The sequence below is a fragment of the Pinus tabuliformis genome, chromosome Q, assembly GCF_031772625.1.
Source record: "Pinus tabuliformis cultivar Carrire ecotype Pingquan chromosome Q, CPIR1, whole genome shotgun sequence".
NCBI lineage: Eukaryota > Viridiplantae > Streptophyta > Pinopsida > Pinales > Pinaceae > Pinus > Pinus tabuliformis.
Window position 1 is genome coordinate 1,211,625,576 of NC_142296.1, and position 15,557 is coordinate 1,211,641,132.

Consider the following 15,557-nt stretch of genomic DNA (forward strand, 5'->3'; position numbering starts at 1 on the left):
AGTAGAAGTAGAACTCTCAAATGGAAATTTGGTGTTGGCTTTCCTAAAAAATGGAAGGGGTTCTTCATTCTTGGGTTATTTTATTTATTTTGAAGCCAGTGCCACATGTTGCATACCAACATTGGCCTCCTTTTCCAATTCTTTTCTCTTTTGTGAAGCAATAGCTCTACAAGATCCAATCCCACAACCAGGTAAAGCCAACAAATGTGATTTCACACGGTAATATGTGCTTTTGAAAGAAATGTTACAAAAATTGCATTTCCATTGCACATTGCCTCCTCCCTTTCCCTTGTTGTCTGGCCCATCCTCTCTTGTGACATATTTCCACAATGGATATTTATCATTGTCTTTAAGTTCTCTTCCATCAACATTACTTGCAGCAGACTCTGATGATATTGGGGGAGGAGGGGCATCTCTACCCATGACATTCTTGCCCTTCCTTTGCCCCCTAACTGCTACCTTTGATTGAGCCATGAACACTGTTACTGTAAAAAAAATGAAAAAACTTACAAAGCATGCACAAATTTGTAAATAAAAAATGAAAATCATATACAATCTGCTGTAAAAAATGCAAAAAAAATGGAGGTGAAATGCCAGTCTTAGAACAGAGACAGTTTTAGCATGTCTTTTGAAAATTCAAGGTTGCAACTTGCCAGAGTATTCTGAGAAATTCAAGGTTACAATACACATAAATTATAATTAAATAGATTCCACTGTCCAGATATAAAGTCTAGGACTTGCAGCAAAGAAGGACAAGATTCCACTGTCCAGGACTCGCAACAAAGAAGGGTTTTGATCTTGCCAAGCTCGTACAGGATTTCAGTGTATTTGGGCAGCCAAGTTTTCTCCAAGATTGCAGTTTGATCCTGTGGAAGGAGAGGCCGAGAATAGGCATTATATTCTCCGATCTATGAGAGAATGGCCACAATTCTGTGGAGGAGGGCCAAGCTTCTGTTCACCATGGAAAGGAGGCCATAAATCTTGGTTGCTAGTAGAATAGAAGCCTGAGTTACCTCAATACACAACCCAGGTGAGAAGGCCTTTTAAGACCGAGATATGGACTCCAAGTTGATATCTAAAGGAAAGAATCCAAGGAAGTTTCGTTATCTATGGTGTGGAGTGGTTGAATAATAGTGTGATTGGAGTGGATCCAAGTAAGTTGAGGCCCTTGAGAATGAATGGAGTGGAAGAAATGCCTTGACAAGTTGACAAAGAAAAAGGCTTCCTTTTGAAAATGTTTTCATAATGCATTCCCAGACAACAACGAAGGGAATGTTTCTGAAACACCATGCTGCAGTTAGGTGTTCATTCCCTCAACAAGAATGGCATTAAGCAATTTCAAAGAGGATTGAATCTAATCAGTGTTCTCATTACAGTACAACGACGGGAGTTCAAAAGGGACATGACATGTTTTGGGACTGCTGCCTGGGAACCCGAATACCCTCAGATTCCCAACAAGTGAAGAAATATAGGCCACAGACCTGTAGATGGAGACCGAGGATTGTCAAAGGGCTTGACTGGTAATCCGAGGTCAGAAAAGTCTGTGGCATGGAGCTGCTCAACGTAAACTGTAAACACTGAACAGTGAGATCAGAAATGCTGCAAATGCACTTACCTGGTGGACCGGTGGTCGATTCTCCTTGCTGAATGCTCTACTCCTTGCTGCAACAACACAAATCACTTGCCAACAGCACAAATCACTTGCCAAATGAAAATATTAATGAGCAAACACACCCTTTTCATACCCGTGCTGAGCTTAGCGAGTCCTGGAAACAGGACATGTTTCCCAAAATCGCGACACGCTTTTGAAAATCGTGACACGACCTCGGATTCAACGTGTCAGAAAAGGACGCGACGTGTCATATGATTTGGACACGAATCCAGACCGAATCGTGTCGGATTTGCTGGATTCGGGATTCGTAGGGGGTTTAGGATGAATCCGGTTACTTAGCTTGCCACTCATTTAAGACAAAATTGAGGGCCAGTTTAACCAACTCTGAGTCTTGAGGTGTGGACCCCACAACAGATAACTCATCACGGGTCTCCTAAAGCTTCGTGAGGAATGGATCCACACACTACCCCTTTTGCATCTGAGCAGATCTCAGCTTCTGCTCCAAGTACATCTTCCGTTGCTCAGAAGATCCTTGATACAATGTAGACAATGCATCCCACATATCCTTAGCAGTCCCTCTGCTAGCGATGTGATAGATCACATAATCCTTCACTCTGTCGAGGATCATTCTTTTCTCCTTCGCCATCTCAGCTCGGTACTTCTTCAACGAATCTACATCTACAGGCACAACCACCATGTTGTCGACATATGTCTTGAAGGCATGCTCATCTAGAAGGAATGCCATCCTAGCCTTCCATATGACATAGTTGGATGCTCCATCCAACCTATTCTGATCCCTGAAGCCACTGGTTTCCATCTCTACCACTGAAAAATGTCGAAAATCTCCTCTCTGGTTCTTACTACTGTTGCTCAGCCAATAAGAAAGCAAACTTCTTGGCAGGAAGTCTTACTGAGGAAAATTTCCCCTCAATCATGCTTCTGCCTTCTCTTCTAATGCCTTTTTGCCCAACAAAACGACCCGCAGAAAAGACTGTGTCCCACTAGCTTCTCCTCACGTTGATGCTTCATCGCTACTCCCTCTGCCCAGCAAAATGACCTGTAGAAAAGATTGTGACTCACCAGCTTCTCCTCACGCTGAGGCTTCATCGCTGCTCCCTCTGCCTCGGCAAAATTTCAAATTGGGAGTCCTTCCCCTCTATCGACTCACTCAGAGAGAGACTACCTCGAGAATCAGCCCTCCAGCTAGAACTGCGCAAACTCTCTGGGGTTTCGAACTGCTGCCTCCTACAACTTTTTCGATCTTGCACTTTTGCTCAGTGTTGGGTTCTCTGGCACTGTTTTTCTTGATTCACTTGCAATGCTCTGATACCATGTGAAAATTCGAGAGTCCCACCCGAATCTGCTACTGGAACAACTGATTAAACTTCTCCTATTTGTTAATTACTGAGACAAATTATCTACTGTTTCCTACAACAAATATCGAAGCTAATGCAATTGGAGCCTTCACTTAATTAATTAATTTGCCCAAAACAAGAACAAAACAATAGAGAAAAATCCACACAAGTGACACATTGTTTTTTGGACAAATGTCCCTGGAAAAACCCAATGTAGGAAAACCGGTGCTGCAGCTTTGAGGATTTTATATTATTAAGTAGTAGTTTCTGAATACAACTCTGGATGCCCTTCTGGCAATCCAATTATAGAGAAAATAATCTGGTAGAAAAACTTAGTGAGATTACCTCACCGTACCCGACAAATCCCGAGTGTTCCAGCAACTGAACCAACTATCCCCCGCTGTCTCTGCGCTGGCCCTATGTCAGCCTCAAAAGGCTCTATGTCAGCTCAACTGGGAAGCGTTTGTCCTTTGGAGCTGTTTTCGGCCCTCCTAGCTCAGAAATGTTAGCTCCCTCTATAAACTCGGACTTTTGTGCTAAAGACTACACAGCTTCTGCGTGAGCCCTCCTAGTTCAGCATCAAGCTCTGCGTGGGTCCTTCTAGCCCAGCGTCAACCCCTCTCGGGTATGTGCTGCCTCCTCTTGGTGTCTCTCTGCCTCTCTGCTGTGTATCCAGGGCTCTTGAGAAGATACTCCAACCCAACTATCCCTGCCCCTCACTGCAAAAGCTTACTATCAAAATTCTCCCGGTAGCTCATCTGCTCTACTTCAGAAAATCGAACTTCTAAACTCTCTGTGTGTTTTTCCAAGTGACCCTCAAGCCTCCTTAAATAATCTCCTCGTTGACATTCAATGGTTCGGATTAGAAGCTAATCAATGGCTAAGGTCATTTCTACTTGATCCTCATTTTCTTCTAGAAGTTACACCCACCGTTTATATTAATACCCTTTAATTATTTTATTTTCCTAAGTTTAGACTTAGGGTCCATTTAAAAATAATTAATTATTTTAATAAAACTCTTTTTGTGCAGAATTTACCAAAACTCTTTCTGCGTTCTCTGGAATACATTTTCCCAAACCTCCCTACAAAATTTAAGACTTAGAGCACATCCGGTGCTACCAGAAATCAACAGTCATTTTCACCTAGGATTGTGTAGTCTATAGTGTGGGATGTTTGGAGGGAGTCTTGCCCGGAGGATTGAGGAGTTGGGTTGCTAGTATTATGTTGGGAGGCCTACCTAAAGGGATTTGTTGGAATTTTGGGAGCAAGAAACAACAGTTTCCGCTACAGGTGCAAATCTCTGGTTTGGAGGGCCAAGCTGTAGGAGGCCAAATTTAGAGGTTCAAAACTAAGAAAACCCTTTATGGATTTCTCCGGGTTTTCGGTAAGGAGCACACTCCTAGTTTTGTAGAATTTTTTGGGCTGTTTTGAGGGGGTAAATCAGAGCCTGAATCCAACTAGCAGTAAAGAATTAGAGGGCCAATGCAGTTTTCTGGAGAGTAGCATTTCTACAATAGTTGGGCATTTTGTACTGATCACTTGAGGCTTGTAGCTTGCCTTGTGCAAGCCCAGGTGCAACTCTTCCATATTCTATATTACTCTAGCCATTATATTAATGAAAATGGTCAGTTTAGTGTTTGAGGAGAAATTTTTGTTATGTGCATAAATTGTTGAACAGATTTTGTTTTGAAATTTATTACATGTGTTAGTTTTTGGTAGTATCGGAAGTGCTCTAGCCTTGAAAATTGGTGGTGAGGATAAGGCACATGAGTTCTAAAGAACCTAGAAACCGTTTGGTGAAATTCCACCCTGATTGTATTTTATTAAGATAATTAATATTTTTAATGGGGTTCCTAAGTCTAAACTTAGGGAAATTAAAATATTAATGGGTATTAATCAAAATATGCATGAGAATGATCTAGAAGGCAGATCAAGTCATGTTTTAATCTTATTCATTGATTAGAGACTTAATCTCGGCTGTTAAAGACTCAATAGGAAAAGTATAAAATGGAGGCTTGGGGTTCATTTGGAAAAACACACACATAGAGAGAATTGATCTAGATTTTGATTTCCAGGGCTAGGAAGCTGAGAAATTCGAACTAAGTGATCATTCAACAGTAGAGGGGTAGTGAGAATCTGGGAGAAGGACTTTTTGGAAAATACTGACAGAGAGGTAGAGAGAGCTTTCAGAGAGGCAACACTGTAGTTGGAAGAGCTGACGCTGAGCCAGTCTGGGCCCACGCAGCCCTGACGTAGAGCTAGAAGGGCCAGCACAAAGCAGAAGTCGGAATTGTCGGAACAACCAAAACTGCCAAGAACTGCTGGGATAGCTGATGCAAAGGGCATAAGAGGTGATGCATGGCTGACATAGAGCCTACGCAGGGCCAATGCAGAACTAGCTGGGGTTAGCCAATCTTGTGCCGGATCAACTGAAAGTTTGCAGGGTGAAGTGAGGTAAAACTCACTCAGATTTTCCGCCAGTATTTTCTCTATAAAGGATTGCTAGATGAGCATCTGAGATTTGTATTCAGATATTTCTCCTGCATAATAATAAACCCTCAGGACTGTTGCACCGGTTTTCCCGCATTGGGTTTTTTCGGGGACTATTGTATCCGAAAATAAGTGTGTCCCATATACCTTGTTCTTTGTTCTGTTTTTTGTTTCATGAGATCAAACATTTAATTAGTGTAGGTTGCAGAAGTAATTTTCTTTAGTATTCAAAAGAATAACTTGATGAATGTAATTTAAAAATCAAGTAGGTGAAGTAGATTCAGATTTGCTGCATTAGGGGTTCCTTCAGTAGTAGGAATTTTCACATGGTATCAGAGCATTGATTTTGAAACAGGAAGAGCAGATCAAGCGCTGAGTAGTGAGGCCGAAAGATGCACTTGGTAGCAATTCAAATCCCCTTGAAGGGATTGTGCAATCCTTGCCGAGAATAAGATCCAAGGAAATCTCTCTCTGAGTGAGACGACAAAGAGGTAAGATTTCCAGTTCGTGAGCTTGCAAAGGCAGAGGGATTGACGCAAAGCCTCAATGCAGTGCTTGAAGGGTGCAGTTTCTGTCGGGGCAGAAGACCACTAGAAAAGAACGAAGACACGTAGAAGGGGAATTTTCTCCTCAGAGAACTTTCCGCCAGAAAGTTCAAATTTCTCACTTGCTGAGTAGCTGAGCAGTGCTAAGTAATGACTAGAGGAGTCAGTTCGACAGTTGGGTGAGATGGCATTGCATGGGCTTAGAAATCAGGACAGGTTAGACGAAGCCTCTAACTAGGTCATATGGAAGACCAAAATCTTAGTTGTTCTGGAGGAATATGATCTCGAGGCCTACGTCAAATGTGTTGTAGTTGTTCCTACTGACAATGATCAAAAGAAGAAGTACAAGGCCGAGCAGGGGAAGGAAAAGAGGATCATTCTCGAAGGAGTTCAAGATAATGTGGTCTCACACTTGTAGGGCAAGGATACAGCCCAAGAGATGTGGGAAGCCTTGTCTTCTCTGTATGAAGGCTCTTCCGAATAATGGAAGATGTATTTAGAGCAAAAGTTGCAGTGGGCCTTGATGCAGAGAGGAGAAGGGGTTAACCTTATCTTCAATGTTTTCAGGACACCAGAGACCAGCTTGATTCAATGGGGTCCACTCCTCAGCCAACCACGATGGTGAGGATATCCTTGAATGGAGTCTTGGATGAATGGCAAGTTTTCATCCAAAGCATATTGGGCAGGGAAAAACTACCTTCATGGGAGGATATGTGGGCGGCTCTTCAACAGTTAAGGAGGGACCTAGTGAAGTTCAACCTCAATGGTAGTAGTGGGAGTGGCACAAAGGCAAAGGAGGAGGAGAACACAACTCTAGCATCGAAGGGACAACAAAAGTAGAAACGAAAGGACATTTCGAAGGTGAAATGTTTCAGTTGTGACGATATTGGCCACTATGCATCCCAATGTCCTTTGAAGAAAAAGGATAAGGATGAGAAACATGATCCTAAGGCCGCTTCAACAAAGATTGACAAGGATAAGTTTTCCATGAGTGCCCACACATCTCCAAGAGAGATGGGGTGATATTGAGCTGTAGTCGGGAGGACTACATGTGGGCAGGATCCTTGAGGAGTCCACCTCTTGGATCAATTCCTTGCTACGAGAGCCCAAGATTCAGCAGTAGCGAGATGGACTTAGTGTCAGATGATGTAGTGGAGTATTTGGTGAACAGATGCAGTGGCTTGCAACCAGAAACTGATCAGCGAAAAGCAACGTTGGCAGCAATCCAGATGGCACAATATAGAGGTCAGCAGTAGTGCAGAAGATTCAGAGGGTCAATAGCAGTTAAATTCCAACATTCATTGTATTATGTTGAACACAATTAAGTTTAGCAAATTTTGGATGTTTTTCAGTTGCTTCTCTTAGCAACAAAGTTGCAGTACAGACGCAATGGCAGTGCTAGCAGCATAGAAAATGCAGCGTTTGAGAGGGAGTTGTAGTACAAATGCAGTAGTGGCAGTGGCAGTGTCATGGGTAGCAGTACAGTAGCAGTAACAATAGAGTGTTGGTGGCAACAACAGTGCAGAAAGGAGGTGCTTTAGAAACAGAGCAACATGCAGGTGGACATTGTTGCTAGAACACTTTCCTTGCTAAGAGGGAGTGTTAGCTTTTGGTAGCATCGAAATTTCTCTAGCCTTGAAAATTAGTGGAGAGGCTAAGGCACATGAGTTCTAAAGAACCCAGAAACCATTTGGTGAAATTACACCTGGATACTATTTTATTAAAATAATTAATATTTTTAATGGGGTTCCTAAGTCTAAACCTAGAGAAATTAAAATATTAATGGGTATTAATCAAAATATGGGTGAGAATGATCTAGAAGGCGGATCAAGTCATGTTTTAATCTTAGTCGTTGATTAGAGACTTAATCTCAACCATTGAATACTCAACAAGAAAAATATAAAATGGATGCTTGGGGTTCATTTGGAAACACGGAGAGAGAGAGAGAGAATTGATCTAGAGTTCGATTTTTGGGCTAGGAAGCTGAGAAATTCAAACTAAGTGATCATTCAGCAGTAGAGGGGTAGTGAAAATCTGGGAGGAGGACTTTCTGGAGAACACTGACAGAGAGGCAGAGAGAGATTGCAGAGAGGCAACATAGTAGCCAAGAGAGCTAAAGCTGGGCTAGTATGGGCCCACGCAGCCCTGACATAGAGCCAGAAGGGCCAACGCAGAGCAGAAACACTGTTTGTCACGTAGAAGATGGAACTGATGAAACAACTGGAATTGCCGGAACATTCGGGATAGCTGATGCAGAAGGCAGAAGATGTGATGCAGAGCCTATGCAAAAATAACCGGGGTTAGCTAGTCTTGCGCCGGATCAACCAGAATTTTGTAAGGTGAAGTGAGGTAAAACTCACTTAGATTTTCCATCTGTAAAGGATTACTAGATGAACATCCTAGATTTGTATTTAGATATTTCTCCTGCATAATTATAAACCCTCAGAATTGTTGCACCGATTTTCCCGCATTGGATTTTTCCGGGGACTATTGTGTCCAAAAATAAGTGTGTCCTATGTATCTTGTTCTTTGCTTTGTTTTCTATTTCATGAGATCAAACATTGAATTAGTGTAGGTTGCAGAAGTAATTTTATTCAGTATTCAGAAGAATAACTTGATGAATGTAATTTCAAAATCAAGTAGGTGAAGTAGATTCAGATTTGCTGCATTAGGGGTTCCTTCAGTAGTAGGAATTTTCACAACATGTCTTTGTTATCATTGCAAATTTTCCATTAGGAATATTACATATAATGGAGGAGAATACACTTCTAAGGAACTTTTTGCCTTTTGTAAAGAAGTTGGGATTAAGAGGGAGTTGATAGTACCTTACAATCCACAACAAAATGGAGTTGCTGAAAGAATGAATGTCCATTGAAGAATTTATTAAGGAAATGATGCATGATCAAGACTTGCCGATGTTTTTATGAAGCGAAGCATCCATGATAGTAGTCAATATTCAAAATAGAAGTCCTCATCAAATCTTGGAAGATAAGACTCCTAAAGAACCGTTCATCGAATAGAAACCAAAGGTTGGAAATTTGAGAATCTTTCGTTGTCTAGTTTATATTCATGTACCTAAAGATAAGAGGAAGAAACTAGAGCCTTCAGGAAATAAAGTAATGTTCGTTGGATACAGCAAGTCATCAAAGGCCTATAAAATCTATGTTTTTGGAAAGCGACAAGTTGATGTTAGCAGAGACATTACCTTTGATGAGAATGTTGCCTACTGGAAGTCTAAAGAAGTTCCCACAGACTCTGATGATGATGAAGAACATAAAGCTCCCAAGGAAGAGGATTTAGGCCCATCCAGTCCTTCAAAACATCTTGTAGATCATCGGGACAAGCTAGAAGGGCCTAGTGAACCAATGGATCCAGTTGTTGTCCTTGGAATTAGGAAGAGGCCATCTTGGCTTAGGTCTACTTTTCCAGAAGCAAAAGGATATGTAGTGCCATGTTGCACCTTTAGGGAAAGAAAGAGACCAAAGAGGTATCTTGGATATGCAACATTGATGACTAATCTCATTGATTATGAACTTTCCACCTGTGAAAAGACAACTAGCCAACAAGTTTGCAAGGATGCAATGATGGAAGATACCAATCTATAATGAAGAATGATGTATGAGAAATTGCACCTAGACTTGAAGGGAAGTCAGTGGTGACTTCCAAATGGATATATAAGATTAAGCATGCAATGGATGGCAGTATTGACAAATACAAGGTGAGATTTGTGGCCAGAGGATTCTCCTTGAAAGAGGTGGAGGATTACGATGAGAACTTTGCTCCAATTTCCAGGTACAATATTATTAGATACATTATTTTTATTTCTTCTTCTATGGGTTGGAATTTACATCAAATTGATGTAAATACTGATTTCCTCAATGGTGTGATTGAGGAAGAAGTGTACATAGAACAACCTAAAGGTTTTGAGGTTCATGGGAAAGAGTCTCACATTTGCAAATTGAAGAAAGCCTTGTATGGACTTAAGTAAGCACCTAGAGCCTGATATTCTCAAATTAATGGCTACTTGACAAGACTTGGTTTCTCCAAAAGTGATGTTGATCCAAACTTATATATCAAGGTTGAGAAGAATGAACCTGTGATTTTATTATTATATGTTGATGACTTATTTTTGACAAGTGTAGAGCATCTCATTATTCAGTGTAAGAGGAAGTTGGCCTCTAAATTCGATATGAAGGATCTTGGGTTGATGCACTTCTATTTGGGGCTAGAAGTATGGAAAAATCCTAGTGAAATCTTCCTTGGTCAAGGAAAGTATATTATCAAGATCCTATAGAAGTTTGTAATGATGGATTGTATATCTATGGAAACTCCTACGGTGACTAATCTATGGAAGTTGAGAGACTCCGAGTTAGATTTGGTAGATCCACCTATGCACCAAAAGTTGACTGATTCCTTGATGTATTTGGTTAATACCCAGTCGAACATTTTCTTTGCAGTGAACACTTTGAGTTAGTTCCATGTGGAACCAAGACATGGTCATTAGATTGCAACAAATCATGTATTGATGTATTTACATGGTACACTTGATTATGGCTTGAGGTATGTCTCAAACGGTGATATACAACTGTAGGGATATATGAATTCAGATTGGGAAAGAAGTGCGAAAGATAGAAAGAGTACATCCAGAAGTTGCTTCAGTTTGGGATCCACTATGATTTTGTTGATGAGTAGGAAGTAGACAATTGTTGCACACAACATTGTCGAGATAGAGTACATTACAACCAGTTTAGCAAGTTATGAAGCAATATGGCTTTAGAAGTTACTCTCAGGACTATTTAATCAGGTGTTGGAACCGACCGTGATATATTGTGACAATCAAAATTGTGTGAAGCTTATGGAAAATCCAATTTTCCATGACTGGTGGAAGAACGTCGATATTAAGTACCACTTCATTCGTGACATGGTGCAGAAGGGAGCAGTGAAGCTCCAGTACATCTATACTGATGAGCAAATGGATGATATTCTTACAAAGCCTCTATCCAGAGCAAAGTTTGTATACTTCAAGGACAAGATTGGAGTTGTTGAAAATGTCTCCCTCAATGAGAGGGACTGCTAATATGATAGCATCAGGGATAAACATTCTCCCTAGATCAGGATGACCAAGAATATCTGGTAGAGGACAATAATTCATCCTGTGTCAAGTATGTTGACCAGAATTAGGAAGAATGGTCCTAGAAGTCCATAATTACTCAATTGAGTAGGTGCCTCTTAGCATCGGGCTCAAAATACTCTCCAGATAGGTTGAGTGAGTCCAATTAACATCATGGCCTAGAATTACTCATGTAGAGTAAGGCCTTTGGATTTGGATCAGACTAATAAAATGGATTGAACGAGTCCCTAGGGTTTCACCACAAGTCAAAGAGATTGACTAGGATGATGGTGAACTAGGACTAGTCAGAATACCATGGGTCATAGGCACCGACTAGAATCATGGTGACTAGTTGATGCTAACGATGTACCATGTGTCAGGAGTACAATCAGGACCATGTTGAGGATAGACCATAGGTCAAAGGTACCAGCCAAAATTATGGTAGCTTATTGATGTTGTTGATTTACCATGTGTCAAAGTTGCTGACCAAGATTATGGTAAATGAATGATGATGATGCTAATGATGAATTGTTGTAACCTTTTCTTAGATAAATTTGTCAACATGAGAACATTTAGACAATCATTATGAATGCCTCCCTAGCTAAATGGGAGTGTTGAATTTTGTAGCTATGGTCGGTCTTCATAATTTTTATTTTAGCCCTTGAAATATATAATGAAAATGTAAGACATGTTCTTCATGTCATCTTATTGATTAGCCCTTGAAATGATTAATATAAGACATGTTCTTCATGTTGGTTTCAAATGAGACAATTTTGAATTTTGAATTTTGAATTTTTGGCTTCAAACTTGTCAAGTTGGCTCTCCTTCAAGTCAAGTTGGCCCTAGTGAAAAGACACCCATTTAGACAGGGAGAACTCTATATATAAGGCACTCAATCTCCTCCATAAGACACCATTTTATCTCACACATCAAGATATATTCTGGGCATCCAAGCGAAGAAGAACGACGAAGTAGGAAGAAGAAGGGTGAATTTATCTCAAGTATCACTCTCTTTCTCTCTCTTTGACTTTGCACGTGTAACTTTCTACACATATTCTGAGCAGCAGGGCCAAAATTCTGGGTAGCATATTCTGGGCAGAAGGGCTGAATTTCTCGGCAGTTTCTGGGAGGCTGAAATTTGTCCTATGCAGATCAGACAGGACCGAGTTTGTTGGGATTGACAAGAGGGAAGTTTGAACAGGTTTGACCATTGTATTGTAGGTCAATTTGACCATCATATTGACTAGTAGAATTAGGTGTATCACTTGTTGAACTGAATAATTTCTCCAAGGAAAAGGTTGCTGGGATTTCCCCCCAAGTGGGTTTTCCTAGGGTATATCTTTTGTTCTCCTTTTGCATTGTGATCTCTAATGTCCCTGTGCATTTATGGTTGAATTTCTGAAGTGTAGTTGCTTAATGATAAACTGGAAGTGCTAAAAAATATATACATCATCAGAAGTAATTATCAGTTTTTCAGAAATTAGTGCTTATATCTATTGCACTTGAAAAATCAATAGGATTGGCATTGATCTTGGCCCACCATCCCATCTTCTTCATAAGTTTATCTTATACTCTACATAGGGATTGGCCTAAAGAGAGAGGAAGGGTTGTTGTTGTGACAATGGACAACCTTCCTGTGTTCTGCTAGGGTTGCACTTGTGTTTTAGGGCTTTATCACTTAAAGTGAAGGTTTAGGAGGTAACAATGGTCATCATGCTCAATCTGCCATTCATGACACTAGTTGTTCCCCACTGCATTTCTGCCTGTACTATAGGTGGGCAACTTTTCTGCAACTTGTTATGTCCAATGATACCAGGCTGCATTTCTGCATCTGCTAGAGCAAGGGACACTTATTCTTTCCAGTGATGCAAGCTACTTTGTGTGGGCCTTTATTTTCCAATCTCTTGTACTCTACCAGTCATCATTTTCATAGTCTAATTGTCTTGTCTATGCTCTCTCTAGTCTCCAATTATCCTTTTTTGTGTATTGGTCATTCTTTATGATTTTTTATGGTGTAGAGGTTGTCAGGTGGCCATATATTTTAAGGAATTACCATGACTGTTGTAACGACATGTACTTACTTTATCATATGAGAATTATATGATTCATTTCCCAAGGAAAACAAGGCTAAAGGAAAATCATATTGTCAATATTATGCAAAAGCATGCACTTGTAGAACCAATATTCAGTCATAAAAATTAGTTTGAAATAGAAACCGGCTGTGCCCACTCCATTTTGTCCGAGTGCAACACGAAGTTTACAGGTCATTAATGAATATGTAGTTTAACAAACTCAATTAAATCCTTCCAAAAGCTACACTCAAACTACCTGACTGCATATGCATTGACTCTCTGATGACCGCTACAATCGTCGAAATAGCCCTTCATTTTTAGAGAAATCGATATGATATCTGAATAAGTGGTTGTTTACATCTGCGGTCTTGTTTGAACAATGTATAATTCACCATCTTTAATTACACCTTCAATGTCCTGGGCACGTTTATAGAGCTTTTCAATTACATTGCCAGCTGTTCCTATCTTTGACAGAATTGAGTATTGGAAGTCCCGGTCTGCTATTAGTTTGTCTGTAGAGTAATCAATCAAGCGCTTCTCCTCTTGGTCCATAGGTACACTGCAACATTATTAAAAGTTAATTTACCAAGTTCGAAGGTAGCTGAATGCAAAATTCAAAGGCCTAACTGCTTTGGTGATGTATTTTGAAGTCTACTAAGTGTCCACATTGCAGACATAAATAGAAGGGCCAGTTATTAGAGACATCTCCGCAATAACTATAACCTTTTGTGACTCTTTTGTGCCATTAATAGAGAAATTATTTGACTCACAGCAAAAAGAACATGAATACAAACATACACACAAGTCTATCTATGTGCATATCTATCTATCTATCTATCTATCTATATATCAAATGTTTGCCTGTCATAAAGCCCAGCGCCTGCATAGCCTTCCAAGTCTTCACCATTTGAGTCTGACCGGAATATTATTGACTGTTTTATGAAGAGACCCACCTTCTTACTTGGGTAACCAAGTATCTGAACATCCACCAAACAGAACAATTTAATGCTTAGTAGACACTTCATTGGTCCAGATTCCAAAGAGATGCTAGCTCATACAATCATTTATACTGTTGTTTTCAGAAATTATGACTATGATTTGAGCATAGACTTAGATTACACTAAATTAGAGATGCCTTAGGTATCCCCCTGCTTTTATATACATTGTAACTTCCAACTTCGCTGGTTGTTTTGCATCATTTAAAAGACGTTCAGAACAAATAGGAATGCCAATATAATTACTGAAATATAAATGTAGTTAATGTGCACCTCACCTTGGGAGACTGTAAGGCGGACTTATTTGTAACAAAACTCATTGCTCGACCAGGGTAAGCACCCACCAATGTTTCTCCTAAACCTTTCACAATCTGTTAGGAACAACATAACCCAAATAAGTATATGCCAGCATTGCACGATTCACATAATGAATGGTAAAAATCGTTTTTACCTCAGCATAAATCTCTGATGTGTTTCCTGACAATGGATTGGTTGTATGAATGACAAATGCATAATCTGCATTGATTATTTCTTGAACCAGCACAGCCATACAAAGGTCATTGTGTTCTACTTTTACTTTCCGAGCACTAAAGTATGCCCTTTCATTCCACTTTGAAGCCCAAACCTAAAAAAAGCACAATAGACTATGCCCGTTAATAACAAAACTACACATAAACCATCCTTAAAAGATTGCTATATAGAAAAATTAATTGCAAGAAAATAATTGATTCCATTGACAACATAATATATGAATACACGCAAACTTACATGGTGATGTATTCCACCTACGACTCATCGTTATTAGATCCATACAAAAAGGTTAAACTACCATTGCAAATTGCAATCCTAAAGATTTCAATAATCAAATAAATCGATAATGAAAAATTATTAACATACTATGTAGTATGTACAGAGGAGGATCAAGAAAAACTTATAAAACAGAAGATTGTAGGTCTGTATGGGACACTGTCGATTGAGTTTGTAAACTTCCACCTACATCAAAATGACACAGTACTCAAGCTGGCAGTTGTTGATTTGACTTTATTGTTATTTCTTAAACATTTAAAAACTAGTTTTTGAAACATTTCACTGGTGAGTGATTGTTGTGCAGAGAGACACATTCTATAACCCAGTATAAGGGTGATGTGTGATTTCATCTGTGCTCAACTTGGAGTTGACATGTGTCCCTTCTAAGATAAGATTTAAAAAAGAAGAAGACATTGACTATAATAAAAAACAAAAATAGATACATATGTTTAGATAGTTCATTAAAATATTATAATCCAGTATGAAGGAGATGTGGTAAGAATATTTCACTCTCGATTCATTCAATATTGATATGGAAATCTGGTATGAAGGAGATGTGGTAAAAATATTT

The 15,557-nt window shown here is 39.8% G+C and overlaps 1 protein-coding gene across 3 annotated transcripts in view; it reads right to left on the reverse strand.

Moving 5' to 3' along the window:
• Positions 1 to 13,240: 13,240 nt before the first annotated feature.
• Positions 13,241 to 15,557, reverse strand: part of LOC149224136 (alpha-glucan water dikinase, chloroplastic-like) — a 483,030-nt gene continuing 480,713 nt past the window's right edge. For all 3 annotated transcript variants that reach the window (XM_089386018.1, XM_089386017.1, XM_089386016.1), the window contains 4 exons: positions 14,631 to 14,804; positions 14,458 to 14,550; positions 14,046 to 14,161; positions 13,241 to 13,743 (listed from right to left, as the gene is read on the reverse strand). In XM_089386018.1, the coding sequence (XP_089242144.1) occupies positions 13,539 to 13,743; positions 14,046 to 14,161; positions 14,458 to 14,550; positions 14,631 to 14,804 (588 nt within the window). In that variant the 3' untranslated portion in view covers positions 13,241 to 13,538. The remainder of the gene's footprint in view (positions 13,744 to 14,045; positions 14,162 to 14,457; positions 14,551 to 14,630; positions 14,805 to 15,557) is intronic.